Genomic DNA, 20519 nt, shown 5'->3' on the forward strand with positions numbered 1-20519 from the left:
CTAATTCATAACTGAATTGCCCCACTACTGCATCTATATACCTACTCCTGCTCTTTTCCTCCACTGGGTACTATCACCTCTGAATGTCTAGCACCTGTACATAACAGATGTTCAGTAAATGCATTTTGAATGAGGTCATTAGGGTAGACCCTAATTCAGAATGACTGGTATCCTTACAAGATGAGGAAATTTGGGCACAGACATGCTTACACACGGAGGGCAATGTGAAGACATGAAGAAGATGGCAGTCCACAAGCCAAGGAGACAAGTCTCAGAAAAAGCCCTGCCAACACCTTAATCATGGACTTCTAGCCTCCAGAAGTATGAGAATATAAATTTCTGTTGCTTAAGCCACCTAGTCTGTGGCTTTCTGTACAGCAGCCCTAACAAACTAGTATATACCTTATCAAAGGTACTCAAAACTCAATGTGATAGGTGAACGTCCTCACACAAATCATACTTTTATAGTAGTTTCTAGTCCCTTCCCTAGATCACTTCCATCTGCTAAGAAAACGAGCCCTTTTCTATACCAGGCCCAGGACTGCACTGATTCTAGGTGAAAACCGTTTATTTGATCATAGCTATTCTTTGAAATAGAATTTTTTTCATATCTGTACTTCTCCAATTGACCCTTTCAAGTCATTTTCCATTCTTTTGAAATCTCCACGTTTCATCATATCTTTGCCCCCTCCAGCGAGTTAGAGTGAACCTCCACATTTCCAAATTTCCATATATTCATTGGCAAAATAGTTGTCTCTTTTATATACTAAAAGTTGTTCATATCCAATTGACTTGCTCCTTACAAAAACTCTGAAAGAATGGTAGAACAGATATTGTTATCCCCTTCTGACACACAAGAAAGCTTGAGAGCAACATTCCCCAAAGTATGTTCCACGTAACTGTCATTCTGTGGAATAACTATTGTCAAAAAAAAAAAAAAAGTATGAGAACAATCTCTTGATATAGAGATAAGTTTGAAAACAATGTGTTACACAAATCCAAAAAGGATTCCTTATTCCAGGTTTTCCCGGAGCCTTTTATGTGTTGTTACACATCATGACTCTCCAAGGGAATATAGAATTTCCAGACTTATTTGACTGTGGAATCTTATCCCCATACCATACCCCAACTCCCATGTCCCATCCTACAGAGTGGTTCATGAACATACTTGTTGGAAATGCTGGTTTGAGATATTGTGTAATTTCTCTAAGAAATACAGTAAATGGATGTCAGGACTATAATTAAACATAAATCTTGGTTATTTTTATTCATTTTCAAATCATTTTCATTTTTGCAAACAAAAAAAGACAAAATATTGACATGATGACTGTCATTAGTATGACTATGAACTTCGAAAATTAAGTTAATTATTAAACAAAATTAAATGGAAAAAATAAATCCCTAAAAAATCAGAAACAAAATGAAACAAAAGAACTTAAATGTGTATCCAATTGGTGACTCAACTACACAGAGAATAACTCTTACAAGGGACTTTAAAACATAGTAATTTAATGGTGAATCCCTAGTGCAATACACCCTAAGAAAAAAGACCTGCTTAAAAAAAAAAAAAGATTATTGTTAGTAATTGTGTTGTTGACATTAGAATTACTGTTGTTATTGTAAGACTACTGTATCTGTAAAGTGGGATAAAGAATATGAAGATTTATATGATATTCAGATTCCATCATCCTGATATTTTGATACTAGGATTTTTGGTGTGGGAAAGAGGTAAGAAAGAACTTAAGTATCAATATGAACTCATGTTTTATTTTACTGAACTATTGAAGGAAAGGAGGAAGAGAGAAGGGTATGGAGGGAAAGAGGGAGGAAGAGGAGGAGGGGGAGGGAGGAAAAGAAGGAAGGAAGGAAGTAGAGGAAAAGAGGGAGAGAGGAAATAGAAAGAAAACATTTCCCAGCTCTTTCTACTGAAAGGACTGAAAACAAAGGTCAACTGAATAACAATGAGCATCCTTAGCACACAGACTGTGGTCTTGAAATACCATTCCTACTAAAAAAGAATGGGAGATCACTGGAGAAATAGCTCATTACAGGTTTGGAAAAGAAATACACAAAAACAAATCTGGAACATTTTGTTACACCAGATATCAAGGAAACTATCAAAGACTACCGAGGTCTGTGTCAGAAGGACTCAGGAGCCACCGTGAAGAGACTCCCATGGGCCACTGATGGAACACCCTGAGCATCAGTGAGCTTAATAACTACAATGAACTGAAACACATCAAATGTGAATTGTCTGCCACATTGTCCATGAGCTCATAAAGGTACTTTAAAAAAAGAAAAGGTCACCAATGGAGGAAGCTAGCTAATTACCCATTATTTTTTAAATTGGTAAATAAAGAAAAAGAATCAAGCAGTTATTCTGCCTTTGTTATATAAATTACTCTGGTGAGTAGCCAAATATTTGATATGGCAGAGTCTCCTTATAGAGTATTTAGCCTACCCTTTCCTTCCCTATCCTCCTCCTCCTTTCTCTCCCCCTCCCTTTCCCTCTCCCTCTTTAACACACACGCACACACGCACGCACGCTTGCACGCAAGCTCATGCACATGCGCGCACACACACACACACACACACACACAGACACACATACAGAATCTACCTTGTTTCAAACTACCGCCTTATAGATGAGATGAATTGCTTTAGGACTTCAGAAACTAACCTCCTTTGATTGGGGACCAAAGTAGAATCAACCTAAAACTGCATTATCTACTGTGAATTAGAATGACTTAAATTTCTTTATTGCTTAAATGAAGCTAATCAAGTTCATTTATAGTTACTTATGGATATATTCATTTATTCAATAATTATTGAATAAATAGCCTGCCTTTAAGGAGTTTATAGACTAGTATTATATATAGCCCAGGAGAATAAAAATTATTGTTATCTTTACTATCTATTTCAGATACCATTTAGAATTATTGTCATACAAATATAGATCTTTCAACTGTATATATAATATATATACACATAATCATACAATGAACATAATTTTGTCCATATGGACCATAAAATACATGTTCTTGCTACATGGTTCAGTGTTATTGTAACAGAATCTAAGAACAATTTTAAGAACAAACATTTATATTTTTGCATCTGTATTTATATCTAGATATAAATAAGACGGAAGAAATATAAATTTGTATAAAGGTCCACAGGTATAATTTGGTGTGGAAGTCTAAGCTCTATAAAATCATAAGATTTTTAAAACTCTGTTTTTAAAAGTTATTAAAATATAGGATGGTGCTTATATCTTTATAGATAAAAAGTGATCTTTAATGTGGCAATGTAATGTATTCATTGGTTCATGGACCCCAAACCTCCAAGGAGTGTCACAAATCTACGTCTCTCTTAGCCCAGGATTTTCAATTTAAATTTTAATAAATGATATATGATGTAACTTAGCCCAACATATTTTGGAGAATTACAAACATCTATAATTTCCAATAATGAGTAACACTGATGGGTCAGTGTTTAAGTAGATTTGTAAAGCCAATGTGATAACACAAATGCTACTTTATTACTTTATCTCCAGTGTCTTTCACAACTGAGTGGATTGTCACACTCTATTATGTGGCACACAGATCCATTGGCTAGAGCTATCGTGGTACTTGTCTAAAACGGTCTTTGAAAATGAAAATTTGGGCTAAATATAAAGGAGGTAACCTGCCAGTAAGAAGTATTCAAACCAAAAAGTCTCCCCGAGGGAAATGATAAGAACTCCATTTTAAAATCATATAAATCAAAATGGTAGGAGGTTCCAACTTATAAATTTTACTGTAAATACATCAAGATTTAAAGTCAGATTTTTAAATGAATTTTTATTTATAGTGAGGAATAAAAGTCCATATCAGGGAAACAGAGTAAGTTACAAAATAAATCCTTTCCTTCCTTCTTGAGTATTTGCTTTTGCTCACCAATTTTTTAAAAAGATTGCCAAACTAAAAAAGAGCACTGAGGAGAGGGGTGGGACACAAAATATGTAGCATGTGATTTTTTTTTTTATCACCATTTTGTTTTACAGTGGGTTTGGGGTTTGGTTTTAATGAGAAAGGAGATGGCAGATATTGTCAATAGTAACACTCTGCCTCTAGGAACATGGATTTAAAAATCTAAATGAGATACCACACGTGCCCAATAATAGTAGCTACTACATATCACCTGAATGATTCTCATAAAATGAAGGGAAGAACCTAGGTGCTTTGATGGTGTGGAGGAAAATAATCCTTCCTGGATATGCAGTGAAGACAGGTTTGGAAAAAGCTATCTATAAAAAGTTATTTTCTATAATTGATGGAGTTAGTTTTCTGGAATAAGAGCTGAACTGAACAGAACTAAACTACTATTGAATCCACAGTAGTCAGTTAATAACCTCTAGGTGCCCTTTCTCCTCCAGGATTTATTTCAGGATCTGGAGAAGAGGGCTAGGAAGAGGAAATTATCTTCTCCCTTCAGTTGATACCCAAATCTGCAACCCAAGAAATGTATGATCAGAAAAAATGTAAAACAAACAAACAAAAAACAACGAGAAGTTTTCCCCCAAACCCCTATCCAAAGCTGTGGTGGAGTATCATCGTGTTTACTTTTCAAAACACTGGAGCAATTGTTCTTTATAACTGTTCTTGGGAAAGAGTTGAACTACTGCATTACCCTAGGTATACATCTGGGCTGATTACAAGGGTGGGGCCAGAGGAGTACTAAATCCTGTTTAAATAAATAAGAGGGGCTGGAGAAGAAAAGTGTGAAAAGTCATTCTCCAAAATAGACCCCAGTGAAATGCAATTACGATTTATCAGATACCCTGCATTTTCATCTCCAAAGAATTCTACAGAACATTGTGGTTTAAATGAAATGCACCAAGGCTGGAATCTAGTTACATTAAGCCCTAATTTGACTCCTAGGTTTGTTCTCTGCTGGAAGCTTTCTGTCTGTGTATACTTCTCTTTCCAAATGAATTTTCCCTAGAGGCATCAGAGAAGTGGAAAGTCTTTTCTCTGGAGGCTCCTTTTCCAATTTTGCCTCTCACCTTTGTAAAATACTTAGCTCCTTTAAGCCATTTCACAGTGTGAGATTTAATTACATTCTGGGTTGCTTTTTTTCTGGTCCCTCCTTGGTGTCACTGATTTGATCAAAACCACCAACTAGAGATTTTATTGAGTCCTAAAACCTAAGACACCCAGACCAAATTTTAGAAAACCTTGTTTTTTTACTAAAGTTCTCTATTTTCTCAGCATGCTTATCTTACATTGAATTAATGAAGTTTTGGTGGCTGTTTAAATAGATTAAATGTCACACTTTAAATAGAAAGAGAAGGCTCTTACCTAACTGACCTATTTTTCATCTGTGATTTAGAAAAAGGCGAGATTAGCATGGATATTGCATTTTCAAGGACCTCACCACTATTAAATAGACTGTTAAGTGCATTTTATGGCTGAAGAGTCTGTTCTCAGTTCAGTCTACAAGACGTGCTAAGTTCATCTCTACCTGCTACATTGAACATTCACTGACTAAAATACTTTCTGTGGATGTAATACCTATGCTCTGTATCTTTTAAGTACATAACTCTAAATATTTTAGGACTAGTAAAACGTAACTCAATAAAAGTCCCAAGAATATGTGTTGTCCCTCAAGACAAATACAGTGTTCTTATTTATCCAATGATATACATCCTGTGCTCCATTAGCAGCTGCATATCATAAGGTGACCAGATGTTGAAAACTAACATAGTCACTCATAAAATGAGATTCCAAGTCTTCTTTGAACCAAAAAAGCAACAATAACTGGTTAAAACTCCATCCTCACAACAACTTAACTTGCTCTCAGCGTTTCAAGGCTGTAAAGGAAGTGGTTGATGGACTTCTAATGAACAGACATATTTTACCATTCATTCTCACTGCAACTTGGACCAACTTCAGCATTTTTCTCTTGTTGTTTCCTTTTAAGTAAATTTGCCTGGCTGTTTACCTTTTCATTTAGGTGATCTTTGAACACAAAAGAAAATATCAGTGGATAAACATGAGATAAATCCTTAATTTAAAAATCAAAAGTACTTATATAAATCAAAAAATTATTTTCCTGTGTCCCTCCCTCTTTCATCAGTTTATGATCTATTGTACTGTGTTAGCAAACCCAAAAAGAAGTAGGTCTGTTAAAGGAGAATTCTGTTAGAAAGCCTACTTCCCTGCTTTTGCTTCCTTGACATGCCAGAACTTTGATTTTAATTGTTCAGTAGACTTCATCTAACCCAGATATCCATACGTAATAGTAATTACAGATATTCTTCAATTCAGAGCTTTATGTACCCAAAAGATCCCCTTATGGGGAGAAAAAGACTATCCATTCTGAAGGTTCCCAATAGCCCAGACATACATCTCAATCATTTAAGCCTTTTAAATTCCCCAACTTTAACTTTCTGTGAAGAAATTCTATTAACCACTCTAAATAAAGAAAAAATTTCTTTTGGTTCTTCTTCCTTTCTGCCACAAATGATATAGCCTTTCCCACTCTGCCCAGCTGGCATTACTACACTTGTTCTTCTACATTCTTATTCCTCTTTGCTAATGCCTCCCTTCCAGCATCTTATTCATTCCTCCTTATGTTGTAGTTAGTTATATACAGGTTGGCCAGCCACAAAATGTATGCTTCTTAAGAGGAAAGTAAATGCCTCATTCTTTTCTATAGTCTTTATAATTTTCAGTGCAATATTTTGAACCAGCTGGTTCACAATAGACATTTGCTGAATTAATTTAAAAATTCATTAACTAACCAATTAATAATCAATATTACAGTAATTAAAGACTAAGCTGAGCTGTTAGAGAACTCCTAAATTCCCAGTGGGACCAACAAGAATACCTTGAATATACTTGAGAGTACATTTTTTTTTTAAATATCCCAAAAGAAAACATCATCTAGGCCCCTTTGAACATTTTATAAAGCAATTTTAATGGAGTTATTTATGACTTGGTAAATTATTCATTCTACAGAGGCACTAAGTCTAGGTCTCATTAAAAAAAAAAAAATGGAGGGCTGAGGCTAGATTACCTAGATAATTCAAATTCCATTTTACTTTTCTCAGAATTACTTGGATTCTTTCTTTAGTCTTTTCCTTTGCTTGGTTGAGATGTAGCCTTTAATGTTCTTAAGTCCAGCCACAAACAATAAATGCTGGAGAAGATGTAGAGAAAAGGGCACCCTCCTACACTGTTGGTGGGAATGTAGTTTAGTGCAGCCACTATGGAGAACAGTATGGAAATTCCTCAAAAAACTAAAAATAGACTTACCATATGATCCAGCAATCCCATTCGTGGGCATATATCCAGAGGGAACTCTAATTTTAAGATACATACACCCCAATACACACACACACACACACGTATATATACACACACAATATACATACATATTAAAACACATATACACAATATATAAACATATGTATACTATATATATATAATGGAATACCACTTAGCCATAAAAAAGAATAAAATAATGTCATTTGCAGCAACATGGGTAGACCTGGAGATTGTCATACTAAGTGAAATAAGCCAGAAAGAAAAAGAAAAATACCATATGATATCACTTATAAGTGGAATCTAAAAAAATGAGACGGATGAACTTATTTATAAAACAGAAACAGACTCACAGACATAGAAAACAAATTTGTGATTACCAGGGGAGGAAAAAGGGGTGTGGTTGGAGGGATAAATTGGGAGTTCAGGATTTGCAGATACTAACTACCATATATAAAATATAAATAGCAAGGTCCTGCTGTATAGCACAGGGAACTGTATTCGGTATCTTGTAGTAGCCTATGATGAAAAAGAATATGAAAAGGAAAAAATATATATGTATAACTGAATCACTACGTTGTACACCAGAAATTAACACAATATTGTAAACTGACTGTACTTCAAAAAAAAAAAAAAACACAATAACATCAGAAAAATAAATAAAGTTCTTAAGTCCAAGACTTGTCAAGTTCTCTAGATCAAAGATCACTAAAAGCTTTTCTTGCAAAAGGAAGTCCTACTGTGGAATTAAGAGCACAAGACTGGAAGTCAGAAGACCTGGTTCTAATCCTGATGCTGTTACTACCCATGTTTTCTTATCCAAAACACTTTACCTTTCTATCCTCAGTTTACTTACTTATAAAATTAGAGAATTTTTATACTAGATAATCTCCAAAGTCCCACCCAATTCATAAAACCCTATTAATTTATTACAAATAGCATTGATATTTATTTGTTTAATTAAGTATTGGGAAAAGTAGTATGTGCATGTGTAGATTAAAATTGTCCACAAATTCTTTGAACTTCCTCCCTGTAAGAGATAGGATCTCTTTCCTCAGTCCTTGAATGTATGTGGGCTGGCCATGTGACTTTCTTTGACTAACAGAATACGGCAGAGGTGTTGTATGAGTTCCTCTGATTCTAGGTCTCAAGAGGCCTTGAAACTTCAGCCCTTGCTCTCCCTGAACGCAGGCAACATATCAAGAAGCTGAGGCTGACCTGCTGCAGACAGATGGCTCACAGGACAGCCAGACACTTTAGTGAGTCCATGTTAGATCATCCAGCTCTTGTCCAGTCCCCAGACAAATGCAGCCACATGACCAAGAGAAGATCAGGAGAACTATTCTGTGAGCCCACCCTAACTGCAGACCCTTAGAACTGTAACCAAAGAAAATAGTTGTTTAGCCACAAGTTTTTTGTTTTTTTTAATTTATTTTTTGACTGACAGATCCTGCCTCAGGTTTATTTGTACAAACAGGACAGGTAGACATGAGCCCCATGCAGACAGCAGCCCAGGGGTTGCACTAGTCCTTATATCCTCACATCAGTAGATGAAAGGCTCTACTCTGGAGCTTTTGTGGGGGCCTGGGCACCTTTGGGAGCCTGAGCCTGAGCTGCAGCTGCAGCTGCCGCCTTGGTCTGAGCCTTGGCCTTTGGCCAACAGAGCCTGAGACCCTTGGTGATGCGGTCATGAGCACGTTTCCTGAGCTTGGGGTGAGCAATGCAGGCAAGTTGACTGAGCTTGTGGCTGTTGCCCTTTGGGATCTCGGGCTTGACTTCCTTGGGCTTTCCGAGAGCCTTGACAGCCTCAGCATGTGCACTCATGGCTTTGGCGTTGTTGGCCTGCATCTTCTTCAGGCCCTTCTTGGTGTGCTTCTTGGTAAAGAGCATGTTCCTCAGGAACTTGGGGTCCACCCCCTTTAGCCACTAAGTTTTGAGGTGATTTGTTATATGTAGCAATAGATAACTGGCATAATACATCTGGTAAGAAAAAAAATTTTTTTTCAGAACAAGCAAAAATGCTTCTTTTTTCCTCCCCAAAACCTGAGTTTCCATCCCCAGAGGCAACAGCCCCCACAATGGGAGCATATTCTACACGCTGCTATGCATTTTGTTTGATTCCTTTAATATAATATAGAACTTACTCTATGTCAGCCATATAAATGGCCTTGGAGCATTCTATTCTGCAGATAATATATCATAATTCATTTAACCAAACCCCTTCAGATGGACATTTAGGCTGCTTCTGCTTTTTTGTTAATTACAAACATTGATACAACGATCATCTTTGCACACACACACTTATGCATACATGTAAGTATATCTCTATATCTATAGGAGGTGGGAATGGGGACCAAGGATGGTGCTTCCTTACTCAGATATGTGGAGAGTCCACACCAACAAACGGCTATCCAACAGCCAGAACTTGGGAGGCAGTCCTATTGTCCAGTCAATGCCCAAGAGGGTGATTCCTGCCTACCAAAGGCAACTTAGGTTTTTGTTTAGTTTTGTCTCCAGGCCAGAGTCACTCTATTGTTCTCGTGCTATGTGTTCTCAGTGCTGGTTCACTATAGCAGGCTTCTGAACTTCTGCCAAAAGCTACAGTTGTCATATCCTTTGCCCAGACATCTATCATTTGCTGGGAAGTCTACCTAAGCTTTTGACAATGAGCACCAGTCTCATCACTTCCTCTCATGGAGGGAAGCCTGTCCCCAGAAGAGAACTACCAAACAGGTAAACAGTAAACACGGATAAAAATAATGCCTAGATTTCTCTGCATTATATTCCAAATAGGATACTTGGTTTTACTTCTCTTTCCTCTCTCCACTCCAGCTCTCACCTTCTTTTGTGCTTTCTAGGGCCCTTCTTCTGACTGTAATTTTTCATCTTTCACCTCTTCTTATAGTTTTGGATCAGGCTCAACCCTCTCCACACAACTTATCAATTTATCAGGAACATAGGCTTCATATGACTCTGGTTCAAGGCAGACACCAGCACTCCCCAATCAAAGGCTCACAAATGCTTTCCATTCTCACTTTCCAAAATCACCTGAACCCCCAATTATGAGAAGCACAGTTTCTGAGGCACTCCATCACTGTGCCTTAGGCTCTGAGGGAGAATGACACCCAGCACATAGGACAAAGCCTCTCCCATGGCCTCTTCTCCCAGAGAAAAGACACCTTCAATCACATGCTCCCAGGTTCTACACCCCAGCATAACATTTTCTGCTTTCATTAATAGTGAATTGAACCCATCTACAAAACAAATGAGGCTGGAAAGTGAGAGAATTTCCTACCCTCCCTTGTAGCTACAAGTAGACATCGTGTCCCATTGAAGTCATTGATATGTAGAGGGAAGTCAGCTGGGAGAGCACTCATGAAAGTTTTTCCTTTTCTAACAAAAGGGATAGATGCAGTGTGGTCTTCCTGCATTAAATGCGAAAAGTATATCTGGAGCTCCGACAGCTGTCTTTCAATCATAGATGATGTATTAACTTTCTATTGTCAAATTACCACAAACTTAGTGGCTTAAAAAACAAATTTATTATATTACAGTTCTGGAGGTCAGAACTTTTCCAGTATTTAAAGGCTGCCTGCGTTCCTTGGCTCATGGCCCTTTCCTCCATTTTCAAAACCAGCAGCACAGAATCTTCAAGTATCTCCGTTTCTCTGACCTCCCCTTTTTTCAACACATCTTCTCTGATTCTGACTCTCCTGTCTCCCTCTTATAAGGACCGTTGTTTATATTAAGCCTATGTGGATAAACCAGGTTACTTTCCTCATCTCAAGATTCTAAACTAAATCACATCTACAAAGGCCTTTTGGCCATCGAAGGTTATATACTCATAGGTTTTGAGTACTTGGACGTGGACATCTTTTGAGAGCTTTTATTCTCTCCACCAAAAATAATATGCATAATGACCAAAATCTGAGGATGATAAAATGGAAAGATGGAAGAGCCTAGATGCTTGAAAACATTACAGAATTACAGTAACCAGCACTGTGGACTGCCTATCTCTAGATAATAAAATATCTTCATTGCTTAAGTCACCATTAATCAGGTCTTCACTTTCTTGCAACTGAATACATTCTGACTGGTACATTGCTTTCATTTGTGTAAGATTTACCATGTTGGATTAAATGAGATTGTGTTTGGAAAAGTTTTGTTTGCTTTGGCCCTATTGAATTCCCTGAAAGCACCATAATGTTGCTTTCCTTTAAGCCTTCCTACACTATTTCTTTTCTACCCTTTCTCACATGTACCAACCCCTATGCCACCCACCTTCACCTGGCTAATTCATCATTTTGATCTCTTCTTGGACATCTCTCCCTGCCTGCCGAGAAGTCTTCCCCAACCTACCTCTGCTCACCAACACCCTGGTTAGATATCCTGCCTTGGTGTTTCCATGGCAGCGTGACCCTCTTTGATCATACTGTTCCTATCTATAAGCTCCTCAAAAACAAGAGACCTGTGTGTGCCTTACTTTTGACTGGATCCAGGTGCTAAAGGGTATCCTCAGGAGTCAGCTTCCCCTCATCCTTTGGGGCTGCTTTTCTTTCTCTTGCCTTTATTCCTGGGCAGATTCTTCCCTCTTGGAGCAAGATGGCCACCAGTAGCTTCCAGCTTACCTTTTACCAACTTGGCAACCTAGATGGAAAGAGAGAATCTCTCTCACATTAGGTCCAGAAAAAGATCTGGCCTGACTCTCACTGTCCTAAATTGGGCCAGGCCTTGGCCACATACCAACTTGTGGAGCAGAGCTATGGGGTCAGTCCCACCAGAACCTCAGGAACTGAGAATAAGGGAGGGGAAGTTTCACAAAGGAGAATCTGGGCTTTGCTGCCAGAAAATGAGCAAACAGATGCTGGGCAAACAAAAGCAACTGAATATCACTAAAGAAGGCAATACATAAAGTGTTCTTTTCTTGAGCACTTGCTATGTTCCAGATACAAGGCTAAGCCATTTTTATTCATTCAAAAAACAGTTACTACACCTACTACGTGCTGGGCAAGAGAACAAGAACGATATGGCCCTTGTTCCCAAGGTGCTTAATATTTGAAGAGAGTTTACAAGTACTATCTCATTTAATCCTTTCAGCCATGATAGGAAGTAGGTATTTTATTTATCCCTATATAACAAATTAAAATATAAAATGGCATATAGCATAGAGTGCTTAAGTAACTTGCTCAAACTCTCATGGCAGTGAATGGCAGAGCTGGAATTCAAAGTTTATCTGAGGGGCCTCACCCTAATCTAATACACACGTTGCAAGTGTAGATGGGAGATGAAGTGAAAGGGGACAGCATTGCCCCTAGTGACCTACAGCGCCAGGGCTGTTCCAGAGAATGCTGACGACCCAGACAAGACACTCCATTCAAGTTAACATGGATATTAAGGGCAGGTAGAGAAAAACGTATGTGAAAGAAGGAAGACAGACCCTTGTAGTTTTCAGGAGTGAAGGGGAACCTGGGGACCGATTATATATTTCAGTTCATTTTTAACATAAATGAGCCCTCATCCTCCCTCTTTGCTCCTTTCATCACCATCTGTAGTCCTTAAGTTGTAGAACCCAAGAGCTGGAAGATGAGTTAAAGAGCTTCTAGTCAAAATCTCTTCATAACCCAGACAGCAGCCAGTGTCTCCTTGCCTCTTAAGACCTACTGCAATTGATTCAAGCTCCCACTCCACCTGCTCTGGAAAATCCAATGCTCTTCCCACATCACCAAAAAAACCTAGGACTTATTCTCACGGAAGCTGCTTCTGGCTCTATTTTGTCTTCTAAGTTCTTGATCTCTATATTGTTGCTTCTTCTTCATCTCAGCCTTGTCATATATTCAAATATGGAATTCAGCCCAATTAATACATAAATCTCCTGCACCTCATCTTATACTAAGGAGAAAAGTGAGGCATGAAGAGGCTAGAAAACTTGCACAGAGTCATTCAGTTACGAGGGGCAGGGCTGGGCTGAGAAGTCAGGCCTACTTCCTACTTCATCATTTGCTCCATCAGGCACTTTTGTGTAGAGCAGAAGTCGTGAAGAAAACTGTGGTGACTGTTTCCCTATCCTTATGACCTCATTTAACTTTATCTCCCAAAGACCTTGTCTTGAAATACATTTCTGTGGAGGGTTAGGACTTCAACATATGAATGTTGAATGGGACACAATGCAGTCCATAGCACAGTCCCATTAAAAGTTAAGGAAAAAACAATGTGTCATCTCAGAAAACATTTTCATCTGACTTCTCAACTCTTGGTAAAGTCTTTTTTTTTTTTTTGTCATTTGTATTTTTAAAAATTTTTATTGAAATACAGTCAGTTTACAATGTTGTGTCAATTTCTGGTGTACAGCACAATGCTTCAGTCATATAGGAACATACATAAAATCATTTTCATATTCTTTTTCACCATAAGTTACTACAAGATATTGAATATAATTCCCTGTGCTATACAGTATAAACTTGTTGTGGTAAAGTCTTAATTGTAAAGCCAGTGAGCTATAAATACACCCTTAAGCTTTCATCAATAGGGTAAAAGAACTTGCAAATCAACTAACAATCCTTGAGTGCCTACTATGTGCCAAGCACTGCTTCAAGCACCTTACATGCATTGACTAAATTCATCCTCACACCACCTTATTAGGTAGAAACTATTTCAATTCCCAGTTTGCAGATGAAGAAATAGAACCTGTCCAATATCACACAGCTAGTAACAGGCAAGGCTAGGATTCCAACCCAAATAGTCTGGCTGTAAGCCTGTGCTCTTAGCTATATTTCCACATAACTTGTACTTTTTATAGTCATTTTAAATAAATATGGTTATACAAAAACAATTGGAGAATAATATGTGTGAATTATTTTTGTATAGCTTATTCATATGAAGTGCTTAAAACTATAATTCTAAATTAAAAAGCAAAAATAGAAGTAATTGAAAATTATAGCCAACGGAAATCAGTAATGCAGGAATAAAACATCCCTCCTAAAAATTTGGGGAGTTCCATCTATCTACTTATGTCCTATATAATGGGACCACTGAAATAGAGCCAAGTCTTGCCTTTGTTAGTAGAATATTGAATCAGAGTCCTCAGTGTACCCTAACAACACTAAATTTTTTTTGTAAATATCAACTATAATTGGAAACAGAAGACCACAACCCAATTTGGATGACCAACTGTCCCAGTTTGCCTAAGACTGTCCCTCTCTTCCAGTCCAGGACATTTGTAATTCGTTTTATAAATATCAAATATAATTGGAAACAGAAGACCCACTCCCCACCTGAAACTAGGATTACCAACTGTCCCTGTCTGCCTGGGACTGTCCCTGAGTTCTCTTCTAGTCCAGAAAATGTGTATCTCCTCTAGAACCAGAAACAACTGTACTCATCCAAGCACGTTTTTTGTTTTGTTTTGTTTTACTTTGCCATATCTTTGGGTTTTGGTGCTCAAAAGCCAAAAATCCAACATTTTGTTTCTTATGGTTTCCTTCTTCTGAGGCAGTGATGTCCTAGTTTGAACTGGAGAGAGGGATGGGGTTAAAAAAAAATTACAGCACAAGAGTCCAGAAAATATTCACAGGAAGCACAGTTCTCTGCTTTCAAATCCCCAGATTCATCCACAGGGGCATTTACCCCAACTTGGGGAATCAGTCTGGCTTGGGGAAGGTCCTGTTTATACTTACCAGTTTCTCCCTGGTTGCTTCTTCTCTCTCTTCTCCAAGGCTAGGAAACTTTATAAAACTTGGCTAGCTGAGAGTCTTTATCTGTTGTTCCAAAATCAATTGTTAACAACATGAACATTTTCTCCTGAGTACTTTGGCTTTTGACAGGCAAGGAGCCCAGTTCCTTTCAAAGCCTTCCTTTTTGCCATCAACTTCAAAATGTCTGTTTTAAAACTCAAAAACTAAGCAGACACTTTTTTCCCTTTGAATTTCTGCTGTAACAAATAATAGTAGATAATATACAAAAATTTTTTAATAATAATGGTACTGCCTCATGGGGTTTGGGTGGTCCCAAAATGAAAGAGAATTAAATGAGAACTAACTGTACACATTGTCTAACCCAAGTTGTACTCTACTATTGTTTGCTGGCCAAGCACTGTTGTAAGCACCTGACATGTGTTCTCACAACAGCTTCATGAGCTACGTAGGTACCTTTATTATCCTGTAGTTACAGATGAAGACACTAGTAGCAGTAAGGTTACATGGTCACATGGCTGGTAAATAGCAGGGCTGAATTTCAAGCCCAGGCTGTCAAGCTTCGGTCTGATCTCTATGCCACCCTGCTTCTGCACCTGAGAGGAAACCGAGTTGTAGGAAATTCTAAGGGAAGAATTAAAAGTTAGCATTTCAGAATATTACTGCAACACTCTACTTTGAACTGCATCAGAAAAGTAAGATGGAATGATGGATGGATCAAAAGATGAATGGCTGGATCAATTACATGATAGAGCAAGTATATTAAAATGTTAATGGTAGAACGGTGAGTATATAGGTCTTTGTTGCAAATGTTGAAAATGTTTCAATTTTTCTGTATGTTTGAACTTTTCCAGGACAAAATGTTGAATATTCTCCCCAAATATTACTCCAGCATATCTGCATCCTGAGAAGAGCCATTCAGGTGCTTCTGTCTTTAAAAAAAAAATTCTGCTCTATGCAGCATCACATTGCGTGTGACAGCACTTACTTAATTGCTTAACTGTATAGGATAGGGAAAGGGGCTCTGAAATAAGAGCCAGCATAGTGGACTAGTCTGAAGACCTCATCAAAGTAGTCTAAAAGTGTCCCTAAGGAAAAAAAAAAAGTAGCTCATGGTGAAAAAGAATATGAAAATGAATATATGTATGTTCATGTATGACTGGAGAATTGTGCTGTACACCAGAAATTGACACAACATTGTAAACTGACTGTAACTCAATAAAAAAAAAATTTTTTTAAAGTGTCTCTAAGAAATGTCACTCTGAGCCCCATTTCTACAGATTGTGGCAAGTAGAGAAAAAGGGAGGAAAAAAAGACTACATTACTATGTTTAGCACAGAGAATTAACCAGCAGAAAGTCTCCGAGATGAGAATTAGTAAATTAACATATTTTAAGAAAGGAAGTTAGACTCTGAATGCAAATTATTTGCAAATATTCAGATTGTATCTTTGGGCTATTAATATTAATATAATAATAAGAAAAGCTAACATTTGTTGAATGCTTATTGTATACCCAGGACTATTCTAAATACTTTACATGTATTAACTTATTTAATCCTCTCACCAATTCTATAAGGGTAGGTAGTATTATTGCCCACATTTTACAGACAGGGTAACTAAGGCACAGAGAGTTTAAGTAACTTGCACAAGGTAACACAGCTGAAAGGTAATAGAGCCAGAATTTGAAATTAGGCAATCTCATTTCCACACTTAGGCTTTTAACTGCTCACTCCCTTATATTGTCTATTGTCAGAGTTTTAAGTAGTTAATTGATAACCCTTCTCTTTCCTATCTAAATTTAGAATGAATTGAGAAGTAGACACAGGAGTCAGAGATAAGAAACGTTAGCTTTATTTCTAATGAAAGCTGAATTAAATAATATTCAACCAGATGGACTTGCTTATAGTTGCTCAACTAGTCAGACTTACCTACCCAGTCATAGGCTGCCCTGAACAGCTGCAGAGCTCAACCACAAGCACAGAGCATGTTTTGCTAAGGGCATGGCATGGCAGAGGCTGAAAACCAGAATGCATCCTCTCTGTGAGCAGGCAAGTCCAAAATGTGCAGAAGTGGCTGATCCACAAATGCCTGGTTCCTTCTTCTAAACTCGCCAATCAGATAAATCATCCTCCCTCCCTCAGAAGAGAAGGGAGTAAGAAGGAAAGGCTCACATGTCCTCAAGTAAAAATTTCTCCTCATGGAAACGTATTGAGTAGGAAATAGGTATTTTCTGACTTAGCACTTCTTAGTTATTAAATTCAGCGGTATAAGAAGGAAACAAACTGGCTACACACACGCATGCCCGTGTGCAAGTAATTTGGAGGCTTCCCAGAAAGTGTATACATTATTTGAAATTGAGGTACCCTTAGGAGAACCTGGAAAGATAGAAATCAAAGAGGAAAAACTCCTTCCAAAGCAGTGTCTAATTGGGATAATCCACTGGAGGCACTAAACACATTTCCTGGCATGTGGTAAGTGGTCAATTGATCTTCTTCACTTGTATCTTTGTTATCACTGCTATGCTATTGTTCTGTACTCAGCCACAACTCACTCTCTGTGTGAAAACACAGGAAAGAACCATTTAAGTGGATTCCCGGCCAAGTCTTGTCCAGAGGAGAGAAACATTTTACATTTTATAGCACCATGAATTTTGCAAAGCACTTTAACATATATTATTTCATTTGATTCCCAGAACAACCCTGCTAAGGCAGATATTACAATGGAAATTGCATTTTGTGCAAGAACTAGATTCTAAAGTAACATATAAGGTTAAAAAAATCAAATATAATAAAAATTAGTCACAAAATCCCTTAAGTTTGCCCTTATAATATACACGCATACCGTCTCCCTTAATCTAATTGTCAGCATTTCCTCCATTGTTGGAACAGGTTGATGCCTCTTCGGTTGAACTCTAGATATTAGAGATGGCTTGCATTTGGAGGCCATGTGGTACAAAATATAAGGGCAGTATATATAAACATTGAGAGCCCATCCTATTTTCTGTAGCAAGATACAGTGTCAAATGCATAAAGGAACAGAGACTAACTGGAACCAGCAACCTCATGCCTCCCTTGCTTCATTTCCCTGTACACCATGCCCACTGAATGGAATTCATGGCAGCTTCACATTTAAATGTTTTTTTCTGTTCTCTCTTTTGTCTCTTTTTCTTTGTGTTTCTCTCTCTTTCTCACACTTTTAAAGTGATGTTTGGTTTAATTTAAGCAAAACAGATTTATAATGTTTAGATTATCATAATCTAAGGCTTACAGTTTCAAGTGGCTTAGCTAAAATCACAAGGCAGCAAACCCAACTGACTGACTTCTATTCTATCTTCCTTTAACTGTACAACATCACATCCTCCCATTAACCAGATAGTGTAACTGAGGTAGTCTTTACAAGCTAGGAATTAGGTATTTGCCTGATCAGATACAATCTAGGCAGACAGTAACTTCTTATAGTGAAATCTTAGTGTACATCTAGAAAAATGTTAAAATGAATACACCTAGACCAGACTTCAGCAAAGACATAAGGCACATGTCCTTGCTCTTGTGAAAGTGCCATCATATCTTTAATGACTATTGTCAAGACCTCTCATCCACAAGATTGAAAAATACTTTGAAAGTGAAAAAGTGATTTACCAAGTGGCACTACAGAGTAAATTGTTTCACATTTGTTAAGTTGTGAGAACACAAAAATGATACGTAGCTCAAGCAGATGGAAGGGATAGTGGTATCAGCAACATCATTTAAAAATATCAAGTGTAACAACTATGGGTTCATAATATCAGAGAAAAAAATAAAGGTAACCTAATAAAAACATGACCACTATAAAAATCAGCAAAACTGTAAAGCATTAATAGTCGCCATTTCTGAGTGCTCCAAATACCACAGTAAATCTTCATACTACAGTCCCCATCTCATAGATAAGAAAACTGAGATTCAGAGAGACCAAATAGCTTCGATCAAAATCACATTTCAGAAATGGCAGAGCCAGGATTTGGTTGACTATCAGATCCAAAGCCCATGCTCTTCCCAGAACATCATTCTGCGTCTCAAACCCTTCCTAGTAAAGGAATCAAGATTGAAAATGCAGTATAGCTATCTCTTACACAGTAAGTTTTTAGCTCTTCTAATTTAATAAAGTTTTTTCTCACATTTCATCTCATTTATATAAGAATATTTAAAAGCAATAGTTAAAGTAGCCCATTAAGTGTGTGTGTGTGTGTGTATATATATATATATATAATATATTGAATGTACTATACTAGAATGATGGTTCCCAAAGTGGAGGGTGGATTCGCTCATAGCCTCATGTGGGGCTTCTTTACTTTATTCATGGGGCCCCAAGGGTGGTAGTGGGGGGGTGATTCAGTCCCCTCCCCTGAAATACAATATACACTATCAGTATCAGAGTGAAGGAGTCATCAAACTGCTAGAAGTTTGAATCACAGATATCTTGGAATAACAGATATCTTAAATCAAGACAAAGTGAAATTAAGGTTTAAAAAAATTTCTGCATTTTTAAACAGTCACTCAAAAAGATCTGTTGGCTGTTGAAATGATAGGTATGATACTATAATTCCTCTCTTTCCTCTCTTTTTTTCTCTCAGCTAAATTTATAAGAGTGGTCCTTACAGAGAAAGACAAATACTGTATGATATCACTTATACGTGAAATCTAAAAAAATACAATAAACTAGTGAATATAACAAGAAAGAAAAAGACTCACAGATACAGAGAACAAATTAGTGGTTACCAGTGGGGAGAGGAAAGGGGAGAGGGGCAACATTGGGGTAGGGGATTAAGAGGTACAAAATATCATGTATAAAACAAGCTACAAGGATATATTGTACAGCACAGGGAATAAAGCCAATATTCTATAATAAGAAAAGATAGTGGTCTTTATATGGGCAAATACAGAGTCTATCAGGTACTTCCAAGTTCAATGTCAGGGCTAGGACTAAGAATTAGTCTTGTCTTTTAATCCAATCTATTAACTCTTGTACTCGACTCCCTCCAGCAGCAAGAGCAACTTTATCATAAAGTCATAATTCCTGATGTATGTGGAAAGGTGATGCTGTTGAAGTACCATCAATAAAGCAGATGTTTCACGGTGGTTGTGATTAATTTGTGCTGATCTTGATACCACCTTGCTCTTGTAACCAACATTTACATTTGCAAGATGGTAGAATTTGAGAGATGGCTTACTGGTATAATCTGTAACAATGGGAAAGAAAGACGCTAACTGGGCTATATACAGACTAAATCAGTAAATCAACTATACTTCAATAATAAAAAAAAAAAAGACTAAATCAATAGGAACCACATAAACTAGATATATATTTGCAAAAAAAAAAATGCATAATGTGTATAATACTAAAGAGCACATCATCTTGATCCCAATTGGAGGGCAATGGCCAAATAATCTGGGATTTTCTTTCTTCTCTGTATTAAATAGTAGAATCTATATATTATTTAGGGAAGCCATCTAAGGTCCTAGTTTCATATGGTTAATGGTTTGGATAA

The 20519-nt window shown here is 37.3% G+C and overlaps 1 protein-coding gene across 1 annotated transcript; it reads right to left on the reverse strand.

Annotated features, from left to right (window-relative positions):
• Positions 1 to 8609: 8609 nt before the first annotated feature.
• Positions 8610 to 11941, reverse strand: LOC105064956 (large ribosomal subunit protein eL29-like). Its single transcript, XM_045512839.2, has 2 exons — positions 11791 to 11941; positions 8610 to 9287 (listed from the first exon to the last, which is right to left on the reverse strand). The coding sequence occupies exon 2, from the start codon at positions 9195 to 9197 to the stop codon at positions 8868 to 8870; it is 330 nt and encodes a 109-aa protein (XP_045368795.1). The 5' UTR covers positions 9198 to 9287; positions 11791 to 11941; the 3' UTR covers positions 8610 to 8867.
• Positions 11942 to 20519: the final 8578 nt, after the last annotated feature.

The sequence above is a fragment of the Camelus bactrianus genome, chromosome 13 (genome assembly GCF_048773025.1).
Source record: "Camelus bactrianus isolate YW-2024 breed Bactrian camel chromosome 13, ASM4877302v1, whole genome shotgun sequence".
In the NCBI taxonomy this organism is placed as follows: Eukaryota; Metazoa; Chordata; class Mammalia; order Artiodactyla; family Camelidae; genus Camelus; species Camelus bactrianus.

What these genes read in the sequence shown, in the direction of transcription:
- LOC105064956 (XM_045512839.2), bottom strand. Translation starts at nt 9,197, where the DNA reads ATGCTCTTTACCAAGAAGCACACCAAGAAGGGCCTGAAGAAGATGCAG.